Source organism: Pipistrellus hanaki, assembly GCF_964339955.1.
Source record: "Pipistrellus hanaki genome assembly, chromosome: 7".
Classification (NCBI taxonomy): Eukaryota; Metazoa; Chordata; class Mammalia; order Chiroptera; family Vespertilionidae; genus Pipistrellus; species Pipistrellus hanaki.
In genome coordinates, this window is record NC_140509.1 from 65,338,498 (window position 1) to 65,353,293 (window position 14,796).

Below are 14,796 nucleotides of genomic sequence, written 5' to 3' on the forward strand. Positions count from 1 at the left end.
AATAAATGTTGACGATAAGGGGCATATATAAAGACTATAAATAGTCTCATGTGAGTTAGGATTTTTGCCTTCAAATGAGGCACATCGGGTTTTGCTGCCAGAGAATTACAAAAAAATAAATAATTAAAAAAAAAAAAAAAAGCTTAGGCTCTACACTGCTTTTTTATTTTGGAATTCCAGATAAAAAGATTGTGGCCCTGTCATAATTTGCAGGATCAGCCCTCTGGGGAGCAACATGTAGAAAACAAAATAAAAACCCAAACTGGAAAATCCGGATCCTTCTCTGCCTTAGCTGCTGTTTTCGAGATGCTTCCTATCTGTGATGTATAAACTCCTGTTAGGATCTTCTACCTGAGGTGCCTTCAGCATTTCCTGTGTCAGGGGCCCAGAGGGAGAAGCGGGGTTTGGAGAGCTGATGGCATAAACCGGGGGCACCAAATTCCGGTGCAGAAACGACCTGGTGCAAAGAAACCTGGCGCGTTTCCCCCCAAGCCAGCAGATGTTCTCCGGCAAACGTGGCTCAAACCCAGAGCGGGGTGACATCCCAACGCTGTGTCTGCCTAGGAGGGTTCCCAAAGGGATTGGATTGGGGTTGCACAGCCTTTCGGGGCGCACACAGCCGCTGCATTTATTCTCAGAAACTCCTGACATCAAAAAGGTACGAAGGGATACCGCAACCTGAGCAACGTTCCCTTCCGATCACATCCTTATCCAACGCGGAGTGCCAGGGGCTTCGAAACAATGGACCAGGCTACCCTGATCTCCAGGTTCCCCTGCTCTTTAGGAGCCGCCCGCTGCTCCCGCCCCAGCCCGCCTGCCCAGGGGTCCCGGCTCGTCCCGCCAAGGGAGGGCGGGCGCCGCCGCGGGCTCCGGCCACCAGGGGGCGCTGCGCCCCCCTCTCCCGCAGCGGCCGGCCGCCCGGTGGGTGTTCCCTCCGCCTCTCGCGCTCTCTCCTCGCGGCCTCACATCCGGGTCTGGAGCGCGGCCGCTGTCAGTGTCGGTGCGGCGCGTCGGGGGCCGGGCCGGGCGCAGTCAATGGCGGCGCGGGGAGGCGGGGCGGCGGCCGCGCTCAGCCCGGAGACCCCCAAACTTTAGGCTCGGCGCCTCCCCCCGCCCCCCAACAACTTTCTGGGAAAAGTGCTGCCGCTCCGGGGCCCGGCGTGGGCGGAAAGGGAAGCCGAGGCGGAAAGTTCCAGGAGGGAAGCGGCGCGGGAGCCGGGGAGAGACTCGAACCCGCGGCGAAGGCGTGCGGAGTCCGCCCGCCCGCCCGAGCCTCGCGCCGCCGCGCCCCCGCCTCCTCCCCGCGGCCCCCGAGCGGAGCCGCGCGCGCCGAGCCCGGGGCTGCGCGGGCCTCGCGGGCGGCGGCGGCGGCGGCGGCCGGGCGGACCGGCGGGCCCTGCGGCTCGGGCGCCCCCCGCGCGCGCCAGGCCGGGCTCCCGGGGGCTCCGGGCCGCGGAGGGAGGGAGCCGGCGCCGGGCCCCGCGCGCTGCATGCGGCCGGGGCGGCCGCGAGCCGGCGGCGAAGATGGAAGGCTTGACGCTGAGCGATGCGGAGCAGAAATACTACTCGGATCTCTTCTCCTACTGCGACATCGAGAGCACCAAGAAGGTGGCGGCCAGCGGGCGGGTGCTCGAGCTGTTCCGGGCCGCGCAGCTGCCCAACGACGTGGTCCTCCAGGTGAGGTCGCCGCGGCGCCCGTCCCCGGCGCCCGGGCCTGCCGGCCGCCGGGGGTCCTCCTTCCCGGCCGCCCGGGCCTCCCGCCGGCGCCCCCGTGGGTGGGAGTGGGTGCCGTTTCCTGGACGGACGGCGGTGGGCAGGTTACCCCCTTCCCCTCCCACAACACACACACCACACACCCCGCACCCCGCACCCCGCACCCCGGCCCCCGCCCCGGCGCACCGTCCTCCGCCGGGGCCGCAGGTGCCCGGGCCCCGCACCCGGCCGGCCGCGGGCCAGCGGGAGGGGGTCGCTGGCTCTCGGAGGAGAAAAGTCAGGCAGAGATCTGTTTGTTATCTCTGATGAGCCTGGGACCTGGATCTCTTCGACTACCCCCCCCCCCCCCCGAATCTGTCCGTGTCCAGCCCTTGGAAGAGCAACTTGAGCTGAAGAATCTTGGGTGGTTACCGTGTCTCTGAGTCCTTAAATCTTGGGGTCGTGCAGAGTAGAGTAGTCATGTCATCCATAGAGGTACAATGTGTTTTGTTGTTGTTTTTTTCAATTCTGGAATGAACCGAGCAGACACGGGGAAGTGGATCTTATAGATCTGGAAAGGGAAGAGCAGTGTTTCCAAAAAAAAGTTACATTCTTAGGGAGATTTAAAAAAATATGTGAACTACTCCTGGCGAGTAGTTCACAAGAAGATCCGGGAAAGAACTTAGAAACTAACAATAGGACGTGCGGCTGGCGTACACGGGACAGGTTTCCCATGGGCATTGGGTGAGACGTGTGGGTTTGGGTGGGGAGATAAGCACTGAGCAGCTGGGAGTCAGAGGCGTTTGTTTGCCTCCCTCTGTAGTTCCAAGCAGAGCGAGGGTTAAGCCTTCTCTATCACATCCGTTTTTTAAAATAAAAGGCTTCCTAGAAGTTCTTAACTAATGTACGCGGTGGGCATTGATGTTACCGTTTCATGGTTCATACCTGCTAGTAAGTAGAGTCTGTCCAAGTAGCAAATCAGGAACAGGTTTTAAGCTTTCATCTTTATGATGGTTGAAACTAGTTATCAAAATCTCCAGAACTTAAAGCCCAATGCATAGTTACAGGGCAGCATACCTCAGAGAGCACTGGATCCAGAGGTTTGAGGCCTGGGGCTTGGACACCATTCTGTTGTTCACTGACGCTGTGCCTTCGGGCCAGGCACTTTCTCTCTTCAAAGCATAGACAAGGAGAGGCGAGCTCTTCCAAACAAAGATTCTGGGAAGTATAACAATTCACGCAGGCCTCTCTTTCAGAAGTTACCTGTGCAGTAACTGTGACTAAGATGAATGCATTCTGTCTTTCTTGCATACTCTTGTATGTTTTATATTGCTTTTTTAAAATCTTGGAAGGAAAGGTTGGGTGTCTTACATACCAGCAGCTGGGAGTCTCAAATTCATGTTGCTGAACAGGGAGTTTTAGGCTTTGGCTGCCACAGTCTCTGTCCCCTATTCTTCTTTGTTTTTTACAACCCTTTAAAAAAAAAAAAAGTAAAAACCAGTCTTACCTCAGGGGCACACAAAACAGGGCCTACAGTTTGCTGACCCTGCTAAAGACTGTTGGTTGCAGGGTGGGGTGTGTACGCTCTTCATATGGCTTTGGTCTGGTCAGAACATGGTCCTTTTGTAGAAATAAAACACACTTTCAACTCCGTTGGGAACTAAAATTAAGGAGAAACTTCCCATGTTATATTTTGGTTTATGTCCTGGGTGGGGAACCTTTTTTCTGCTAAGAGCTATTTGGATATTGGTAACATCATTCGCTTAATATAATTAACTGAATATAAATTTATGTTGCTATGAAAGAAGCTCCTAGGTTTATTGAATTTCGAATCCCACCTACGGTTGCCTTGGCAGGGCCAGACCAAATGATTTCTCGGGCCTTACATGACCCAGGGGCCGGCTATTCCCCACCCATGGTTATGTCTTTGGGCTGGGGGCAGCTAAAATAAACTAACTCATTTATTTAGGACTTTAAATGTATTATTTCTGATAGGTAAATTTGTTAATTAACCTTTGCTTAAAATACATGTTTAATTCAATCCACTTATTTTCATGTGGATTTGCTTAATTTTATTAATGTTGAAAAATATCTATTGCCTTTTTGTATAAAGAGAGAGCTTAAATAGCATAAATATTCAGGATTTAATTACAGGTTGGAAGCTATAAGAAATCCCTACAGCGGAATTCTTGCAATAACATATACTGCAGTGGCGTTCTGGGTATCTTGAAGGCAGTTTATCTAAAAATTGGCTTAAGACATAAAATTTGAGACAAAAGCGAGGGAATGTGAACTTAATTGGCTTAAGGGAGTTTGAGATTGAAAACATAGCTCTCCATTGCTTTCTAAATGGGAAGCATTTGGGGAAGCCCACATACTGTTGAGTTACCTCCCTAACACTGGTTGGGCATTGCACGGTATCACTAGGATAAGAAGCTCTTGGTGACCTTGTAAATTACAGGAAAATACATGTGTAACAAAAAGCAAATATGAACACCATAGGAGAGGTGCAAAGGAAGCATGATTAGGAAAGGCTTCTTAGTTCTGATGGAGTTTAGTGAGGAGGAAGGGCAGTGGGATTAAGAGGACTTCCAGGCAGAGGAAAAAAACACGGCCAAAGGTGGAAAGTGTGGGAGCTTGTCCAAGGACTAGCAGATAGCTTGTACCCAAGCTGGAGTATGTTTTCCAGGGAATGGAACATAGAATTAGACCACAGTAGGAAAGATTATAAGAACAGATGGAAGATTCCATGTTTCAGTAGGCAGTGGAGCTCACTGGTAGTCTTTTACTTTGAGTGAGGAAAAGGGAGTAGAGGCTGGGCTTGGAGGTTGGCGCAGTGGTCTGGAATGGGTGCTAGGTAATGGGCATCCAAACTAGGGTGACGACAGAGGAACAGAACAGGAGGGGCCGGATGAACAAACAGGTCTTTTATTGAAGGGCTTCTGAGTAGTCACTAGGGGAGATGCTTTGTGGGATACTGTTTAATTGAGGCCAGATTATCAACGCTAGGTGGAGAGCCTTGAGCTGTGAAAGAAACAGATAGTTGTCGATATAAGAGAAATGACACATAAAAGCAGTGCTTTGGGAAGTCTTTAGGAGGTCAGTAGGGCGGGAGATAGAGGTAAGAAACTGGAGATGAATTTGGGAACTGGAGATGAATAAGTGCATGTATGAAATGGTGATCTAGACCATGGTACTTAAATGTAGGAGGTGAGGAGGTATTGGTGAGGACAATTATTTTATCCTGGGGGGTGGGGGGCGGGGGATGGGGCAGTTGCCACAACTAGGGAGAGGGAGCAGTTCTACTGGCATCTGGTGGATAAAAGGGAGAGATGCTGCTAAACTTGCTACAATACACAGGACAATCCCCCAGCAAATAATTTATCTGGCCCAAAATATCACTAGTGCTGAGATTGGACTTATAGTGGCAGAAGGACAGAAAATGAAGCAAGAGATAGAGTAGATTATGAAGGTAAACTTGATGATATTTAGATGATATTAAGATGAAAGAAGAGCCGAAACTGGTTTGACTCAGTGGATAGAGCGTTGGCCTGTGGACTGAAGGGTCCCAGGTTCAATTTCGGTCAAGGGCCGGGGCAGCTGATCGATGTTTCTCTCTCATCGATGTTTCCGACTCTCTATCCCTCTCTCTTCCTCTCTATAAAAAATCAATAAAATATATATATTTTTTAAAAAGATGAAAGAAAACTAGGACAAGGATTAGTCTCTGTTGGACCCCACTCACAATTAGAAAAGGGGCTGGAAGAGGGCCCAATTCTTAAGAGATAACGAGTTTGATGTCGGCATTTTGAGATAGCAATGCAAATCTCCAGGAGATGGTTGGAAACAGGTAGAGATTTGTCCACCTAAGTGCTGGCTCTTACAGTGAAGTTCAGGCGTCTGGGGTCATGAAAACTTCCATTTTCATCACCTAAGTGTCTTGCTTGGAGGCAAGGGACAGATAGCTCTTCACACTGTGGGCATGCGTCTACACATCAGAGCTTTGATTGATGGAGTCATTTTCAGCATTTGTTAATAAAAGTCGGGAGAAGGCTGAGTCATCTTGGGGAATGAGGCTAGGAACAAAGAACAGAGGGCCCAAAACTGAAGGAGGAATGAGCTGGCATTTATTGAGTGCTTATTATGTTTCTTTTACCAGGCAAGTAATTTTCATGGGGGAATTCATTTGATCCTTGCAACAACTCTGAAGTGGATATTATTTTTGTTTTTTAACTAGGAACTTGATAAGCAGAGAAATTAAATAACTTGTTAGTGAATAGAGTCTCTCTTCCTTATCATTATTCCTTGGCACCTCTCAACTATTTCTTTTTAAAAAATATATATTTTATTGATTTCAGAGAAGAAGCGAGAGGGAGAGAGAGATGGAAACATCAATGAAGAGAGGAAATCATTGATTGGCTGCCTCCTGCACTTTCCACACTGGGGATCAGTGAAAGAGCAACCCAGGCATGCACCATGGCCCAGAATTGAACCGTGACCACCTGGATCATGGGTCAATGCTCAACCACTGAGCCACACTGGCTGGGCTCAGCTCTTTCTTTCACAGCTCATGTGATTGTTTTGCTCATAGTTCTTATGAAGACTGGATATTCTAAATTATTTGTTTTGAGATATATATGGATTTTCTCCTTCACATATAAGTAGTTTTATGTATAATAATGTCTTAAGACACAGTCACTTAAGAGAAATAGGGAGATTCTTGAAGTTGGTATCATGGACACACAGACACACAATTTTACATTACTACAACTGTCAGACATCTTAAGGTATGTTCTGACTTTAAGGGTTTGTTTATGGAGACAGTATGGTAACACACAAAGCGAATATGAATAGCTAACACTTTATAGAATTATGCTCCACACCAGAAAGGAGCAGAACTCAGAGGGAGAAAAATCTGTCTTTATAGGATTTAATTGTAAGAAATTTTGCTGTCTACTGTGCAAGAAAATATTCAGAGGTTTAAAAATATTTTTTTTTTCAGAAGAAATGTATTTTATTTTTTAAAGATTAGGGAAGGTACTTTACTACACTAATAAGTATGTTTCTTAGCTTTTGCTTAAAACCTCTGTGCTGGGAAATGTTTTAAAGCTTCTTACAAACTTTGAATGTGTAATAATTTGATAAAAGGTTCTAGTACTAACTGTTCCTTTGTTGAAGGCTATAAACAATGTACCCTATTAATGAGACTGAAAAAATCTTTTAGATCATTTGTGTTGAGCAATATCTTGTTAGACTATTTGAATAACATATTAAGTTAATGGGGGGAAAGTGACAAGAATTAAACATAAACCATTTTGTCTTTCTCTTAAAATTTGTTCAATTATAAGAACTACTCATTAGTGATAGGATTAAAATAGGAAACAGAGCCTCATTATGCACTAGAAATTATAAAATTAATACAAATAAATGTCAGGTTTGTTATTCTGGAGTAGGGATTATTTTCATTTGTAGTAATTCCTAAATCACTGAAGAATTATAAGAAACTATAAAAATAATCTTGCCTTAATTAGACACTTTCTTATACACAGTTGAAAAACCATACGTTGTGAAAAAAGTCACACTTAATGACTTTATGTAGTGTAATATTTACTTTAAAAATGTCTCTTTTTTATATCACATAGTGCTAGGTTTGATCATTTTTTTTCCTTACCAAACCCCACAGTTAGAATCTTAGTATTTTGGGAATTCATGCTAAGTATTTTGTTGGAGCAATAAAAGAACATGAGAGGTTTGTATAAGGAGCATTAAATATGGGGGGCAAGTTCCAGTCCCATCTCTCGCTAGCTTTGTGACCTTGAACAAATCACTTACTACCTGGATGTTCTCACTACATGAAGTGGTTGGATTGGATTTTCAGACTCTAATCACAACCTTAAAAAACTAGCACACAGACTTGAAATTAGTTGCTTCATCATTTTGACACTGGAATTGATTTCTTTTATATTTCGGGAGATTTGAGGTCCATTGTTTTTAGTTCTTTAAGGTATCTAGATGGCCATTGAGAATTTTAAATGGGTGACAGACTTTGGATTTCCAGTGTTTCCCCTCATATATGTTTTGTTCTACATAGTTTTTTTCTGTGATAGATGCATTTTCATTTTTATTTTCTCTACTTTACCTCTATGTAAAGAATTTATGTCTGATGGGTTGCATACGTATAGGCATGACCTAAAAAATCAGAATATAGTAAGCTTGACTCAGATCTTTTTTAAGTTCATACCATATACCAGATTTCATTGGGACTTGATAAATTATAGAACTTAGATTTTTTTAAAAATTACATCTCTTCTTCATTTTGTTTAAGAATTGACTGTATGTTGAGTTTGAGTTTATCTTATTAAATGATGAAACCAGAATTTATCATATATCTCCTTCTAACCTCTTAGGTTGTGGATTCCTTTGAGATTCTGGCATACACATTGGACATCTGTTTAGGAATATAGTTAAGCAAAATTTTGTGTATAATTTGAGATTGTCAACCTTCCTCCAACCTAGTCAAGCTCATCCCATGGACTACTACAGTAAGAAAATTTTAAGGAAGAGCAGACGAATCTGTGAAATGCTGAATGGACATGTCTTTCTTAAAGCTTTGAATATTTTTAATAAATACTTCTCATGGTTACTGTTTATATTTGGGGTGTATATGCAGTGGTGAAAAACCAGAAATCTTCCCCTGCCTTCTTGGATTATGCTTGTGTTAAAGTAAAAATGAAAAAAGAACTATGTACTAATAGAGTATCATGGGAGACTGGGGACCTACTTAGGTGTAAAGGAAGGCTGCACTGAAGAGACATGGGCATAAAGTAAGGGAGAGAGAATGAGATGCTTCACATCGAGGGAGCAGCATGTGAAGGGCCTGATGCTGTGAACAGCTTAATATGTTTGAGAAAATGAAAAGTTGGAATATTATGAGCAAGAGCGGAGAATGGCTACAGGTCTTATACACAGTGATAAGGAGTTTGGATTACAAAATATTAACAGAACCAATATCCCTGATGAACAAAAGATGCTAAAATCCTCAACAAAATAGTAGCAAATTGGATCCAGCAATATATTAAAAAGATCATACACCATGACCAAGTGGGATTTATTCCAGGGATGCAAGGTTGGTACAGTATTCACAAATCAATAAATATGATATGTCACAAACAAATTGAAAGACAGAAATCACATGATCATATGAATAGATGCAGAGAAAGCATTTGATAAAGCCTAAACCCATTTTTAATAAAAACTCAGCGAAATGGATATACAGGGAACATACTTCAACATAATAAATGCTATATATGACAAAGCTATAACCAACATTATACTCAATGGGCAAAAACCAAAATCATTTTCCCTAAGAACAGGAACAAGACAGGGATCTCCACTTTCACCACTGTTATTCAACATGGTACTGGAATTCCTAGCCACAGTGATCAGACAAGAAGAGAACATAAAAGGCATCCAAATTGGAAAGGAGGAAGTAAAATACTCATTATTCGCAGAAGATATGTTATTGTACATAGAAAAATCCTAAAGACGCCACAAAAAAACTACTATATTTAATAAATGAATGCAGCAGAGTAGCAGGATACAAAATTAACACCCAGAAATCGATGGCATTTTTATACACCAAGAATGAATTCTTAGAAAGTAAAACCAAACAATCTCATTTACCACTGCAACAAAAAAAGTAAGATACTTAGGAATAAACTTAACCACGGAGATAAAAAACTTGTACCCAGAAAACTACAGGACATTGAAAAAAGAGCTAGAGGAAGTATAAACAAGTGGAAGAATATACCATGTTTATGGATTGGTAGAATTAACATTATTAAAATGCCTATACTGCCCAAAGCAATCTACAGATTCAGTGCAATCCCTATTAAAATACCAATGACATATTTCACAGATCTAGAACAAATACTCCAAAAATTTATATGGAAGCAACAACAACAAACACACACCCTGAATAGCCTCAGCAATATTGAGAAAAAAGAACAAAGTTGGAGGAATCACAATACCAACATCAAGTTTTAATACAAAGTCACTGTTATCCAAACACCCTGGTACTTGCACAAGAACAGACATATAGACCAATGGAACAGAACAGAGAACCCAGAAATCAACCTAAGCCATTATGCTCAATATTTGACAGAGGAGGCAAGAATATACAATGGAGTCCATACAGTCTCTTCAATGAATGGTGTTGGGAAAATTGAACAGATACATGCAAAAAAAAAAAAAATGAAACTACACCACCAACTTACACTATGCACAAGAATAAATTCAAAATGGACAAAAGACTTAAATGTAAGTTATGAAACCATAAAAATCCTAGAAGAAACCATAGGCATTAAAATCTCAGACATATTGGCGGGGGTGGGGGGTAGGAAGTGTCAATTGAGGGAAAAGGAGACTTAATACTTTTAAACAATAAAAAAGAAAGAAAAAAATCTCAGACATCTTTTGTAGCAATATGTTTGCAGATACATCTCATAGGGCAAAGAAAACAAAGGAGAAAATAAACAAATGGGACTACATCAAAATAAAAAGCTGCACAGCAAAAGAAACCATCAACAAAACAAAAAGGGAGCCCACTGTATGGGAGAAGATGTTTGGCAATGATACATCTGATAAAGGGTTAATATGCAAAATATATAAGGAACTCATACAACTTAAAAGGAAGACAAAACAATACAATTTTAAAAATGGGCAAAGGACCTAAATAGACACCTCTCCAAAGTGGACATACAGACGGACATATGAAAAGATGCCCAAAGTTACTGATCATCAGAGCGATGCAAATTAAAACGATAAGGAAGTATCACCTCACACCTGTTAGAATGGCCTCCATCTACAAATGACAAGTGCTGGTGAGAATGTGGATGCTGGTGGGAATGCAGATTGGTGCAGCCATTATGGAAAACAGTATGAAGTTTCATCAGAAAATTAAATATGAAACTGCCATTTGACCCATTATTCCATTTATACCTCAGAATACTATGCAGCAGTAAAAAAGAAGGCTTTCTTACCTTTTGAGACAGCATGGAGGGACCTAGAGAGTATTATGCTAAGCAAGCAAAGCCAGTCAAAGAAAGACAAGTATAACAGGATCTCACTCATGTGGAATCTAATGAACAAAATAAATCCAAAGACATAGAAGCATGTTGAATCTCAGAGGGAAGGCAGGGGTGGGGTGGGAGGGTGGTTGAGATAAGATAAAGGAACTTGTTTGCATATATGCATAACCCATGGACCCAGACAATAGGGTGGTGAAGGCCTAGGATGGGGTGGGGATGGGCTAGAAAGAGTCAATGGGGAGAAAATGGGAACATATGTAATACTTTGAACAATAAAGATTTTTTTTTAAATGCAAGAAGACTTTGTTCAGCAGGTAGCCTCATATGAATTATATTAAAACAAACAAACAAACAAAAACAAAAACTACCCTGCTGTATAGAGAAGAAAATATTGGGAAAAGCAGAAATAGATCGGCCAGTGGATAGCAGTAATTTAGGTAGGGGACAATAACTTACATTAGTGGAATGGAGAGGAGTGGACATATTTGAGATATTTTTAGGTGGTAGAAATAGGAGGTCATGATAATGGATTGGATGTGGAACTTAAGGAAGAGGGGAGAACTCAGGAGTATTGCTAGATGTTGTCATTTTGGATTGCTGGGGAAAGTGGCTTATTTGGATTTTTTTTTTTAATATTTTAGTTTATTGCTTGTTTTATTTTGGAGGAGGGATAATGTGAATTCAGGAGTTTCCTTTAGTCAGTCTTGAGTTCTCAAAAGCCTCAGATTGTCAAGTAGGCCTCTATCAGAGAACCAGTGAATATTAAGGAACTCAGATATTTGGCTTGGAAATATCAATTTGAAGATTATCAGTGTATTAGTGATATTTAAAGCCATGAACATAGGTGAAATCTCTGCGGAAGAGACTGAGAATAAAGGTTTGGCTAGAAATAGAACCCTGATGATCTCTGTTTTAAAGTTGGATAAACTAGAAGGTCACTGGGAAGGAGGCATGAGAAGAACAGCCAGAGTGGTTGTAGGGAAATTGAAATGTATATTGGATCATGTCATGGATACCAAGTAATTCAAGTTTTCAAGGAAAGGATAGTTAACTGTATTGAGTTTGGCTTAAAGGTTGAGAAGATGTGGACCATTAGCTTTGACAACTAGAAGTCATCAGTAACTGAGATGAGCCAGTTTCATGGCTTGGTAGAGATGGAAGCCAGATTTAAGTGACTTGAGGGGATACATGATAGCTCAGGCCTAGAAATTATAAAGAAGTTTGCCTATGAAAGGAAACAGATACGGGGTAGAAGATAGAGATGTATGAGGATATAAAGGAAGTCTTTGTTGAGTGTAAGAAATACTGCAGCATGATTTTAGTTGTTAGGATTAATAAAAGAAGGAAGGAAAATGAGAGAAGTCCTTGAGAAAATAAGAAAGTTCAGGATCCTGACTATTTATAGGGTCAGTTCTTTGATAGGAAATGGATCATCAATTTTAAAAGTAAGGAAGAAGTAAAAACATAAATGTAGAGAGAAGTAGGTATATAGATTTAGTGGAGGGAAATTAGAATATTCTAGCCTAATGGCTTTTACTTTTTCTACAAACTGAGGAGAGTTTAACAATTCAAAAGTGAGAAATTATCTGAATATGAAAGTAAGAAAAACTATTCACCGTGTCATCGAAAGAAATAAAATGTTTAGGAAGAAATTTAACAAAAGAAGCACCAAGATGTTTTTACTACAGAAACATTGCTGAAAGAAATTAAAAAGATTTAAATAAATGGAGAGACAGTCTGTGTTCATAGATTGGAAGATTGAATGTTGTTAAAGTGATGGTTTTCCCCAAATTGATCTACAGAGTCAACAAAATCTCTCTACCAAAATCCCAGAAGACTTTTTTGAAGAAATTGTCAAGCTGATCCTAAAATTTATAAGGAGATGCAAAGGACTAAGAATAGCCAAAACAATTTTGAAAACACAAAATAAGAGATTTACCCTAGCTAATTTTAAAATTTAATTAATCTCAAATAATCAAGAACACGTGATTGGCATAAGGATGAGCATGTAAGTTAGTGGAACAGGATTGAGATCCAGAAATAATTTTTACATTTATGATCATTTGGTTTTTTTAAAAAGTGCCAGGACAGTTCAGTTGCGAAAGAATAGTCTTTAAACAAACGGTGCTGGGACAATTGGATATATGTATGTTTAAAAAATGGCCTTAGGCATATTTTTGTGCTATATACTTAAGACAGTACACAAAAATTATCTCAAAATAGATCACATATTCAATTGTAAAACCTAAAACTATAAAAATTCTAGATGATAACATAGAAGAAAATCTTTGTGACCTGTGTTAGGCAGAATTCTTAGATGTGACACCAAAAGCATGAATCTTAAAAGAAAAGCTGATAAATTGGACTTCATTAGCATTTTTAAACTTTTACAGTTTAAGGATACTTAATATAAAAAGTTAAGCCACAGAATAGCAGAAAATATTAGCATGTTAAAAACATGATAAAGTTCTTTAATCTCAACTACATAAAGAAATCATATAACTCAATTATAAAAAATTGTATTAAAAATGGGGAAAAGACTTTAATAGATATTTCACCAAAGAAGTTAATATGAATGGCCAACCCACATGAAAAGATGTTTAGTATTCATCATTAGGGAAATGTAAATTAAACCACAGTGATATGCTGTTACATACTCGATTGGCTATAATTAAAAAACTAACATGATATAGTATTGGTATTGTGGAGGAATTGGAATCTTTATACACTGCTCTTGGAAAATGGTTTGGCTGTTTCTTAAAAACTTAAACATATGCTCATCATATGAACCATCAATCCCACTTTTAGGAATCTACCCAAAGGAAATGAAAATGTGCCTACAAAAAAGTGTAAATGTCTGTTTAGCAACATTATTCACAAATCAGAATTGAAAAACAATAAAAATGTCCATCATATGATGAATGGATAAACAATATGGTATATCAATGCAATGAAATTCTGTTCTGAAATAAAAAGGAACAACTCACTTATAAATGCTCAACAAAGGTAAATGCAAACACATAAATGGCAGAAGCTAAACACAAAGGAATACATACTGTGTTTGCTGTCATGATGAGTTTCTTTTCTAGATTGAGATATTTGCAGTCCATTTTTTATAATTTTTTTGTTTTCATAATTTTTATCCCAGGCATAATATTTATCTAATCTAAATCATCAAGAAACATCTTTATAAGATTTTATTATCTTTTCTGGCCCATGTGGCTTAGTTCAGCGTTGCCAACCTATGATCCATGGACCACTGATGGTTCGTGAGATCTGAAAGGTTGATGACCACTGGCTTAGTTGGTCGAGCATTGTCCCATGGACCGAGAGGTCCCAGGTTCCAGTCCAGGTCAGGGTACACACCGGGGTTGTGGGCTTGATCCCCAGTAGGGATCATGCAGGTGGTAGCTGATCTACGTTTCTCTTCCTGTCTTCCACTCCTCTCTCTCACTAAAATTAATAAAAACATTTTTTACAAAGATTGTATTGTCTTTTATGGAATTAGAAAGGTACTTGAAATACCTATAAAATACCATTCATGTTTTTTGTTTTCATATGATATCCTACTTCTTTGAACTTTTTCCTGATCTTTTCAACCAGATAACCCTCCTGTAACCTATCCACATTGTTCTATAAGTTTGCACTTATATACATCTTATACTTTTAGCCTCCTATTCAGGTGTATATATTTTTCTTAAATGTGGCAAGCAACTTGGAAGTGTTAGCTTATCCTTGTTTGTTTCGCTCATATTATTCTGTTCATGATAAGCACCCAAAACACATTGGACTGGTTAATTTGGCACTTCAAAGCTTCATTTCTCATCAGTACATTGGTGAGTCCTAACCTAACCTCTTCACTTTTTAAACAATATGGAACCTCTGAGACCAGATTGTATAGATCTCTCAGTTAGACTGTATGTTATTGAAAACTTTTGAAGTTTTCAGTCAGGTAACTCTAGTCAAATATAATGAGCATACATATTAATAACTTTAAGGTGCTGTACCTTATGCT

At 40.7% G+C, this 14,796-nt stretch overlaps 1 protein-coding gene across 7 annotated transcripts in view; it reads left to right on the forward strand.

The window, feature by feature from the left end:
• The first annotated feature begins 958 nt into the window (after window positions 1-958).
• Window positions 959-14,796, forward strand: part of REPS1 (RALBP1 associated Eps domain containing 1) — a 72,522-nt gene continuing 58,684 nt past the window's right edge. For 4 of the 7 annotated variants that reach the window (XM_084890657.1, XM_084890661.1, XM_084890662.1 and 1 more), the window contains exon 1: window positions 960-1,677. In XM_084890657.1, coding sequence (XP_084746783.1) covers window positions 1,525-1,677 — 153 coding nt within the window. In that variant the 5' untranslated portion in view covers window positions 960-1,524. Of the gene's footprint in view, window positions 1,678-14,796 lie in introns of all 7 variants that reach the window. The other 3 variants (XM_084890658.1, XM_084890659.1, XM_084890660.1) reach the window with 1 other exon arrangement.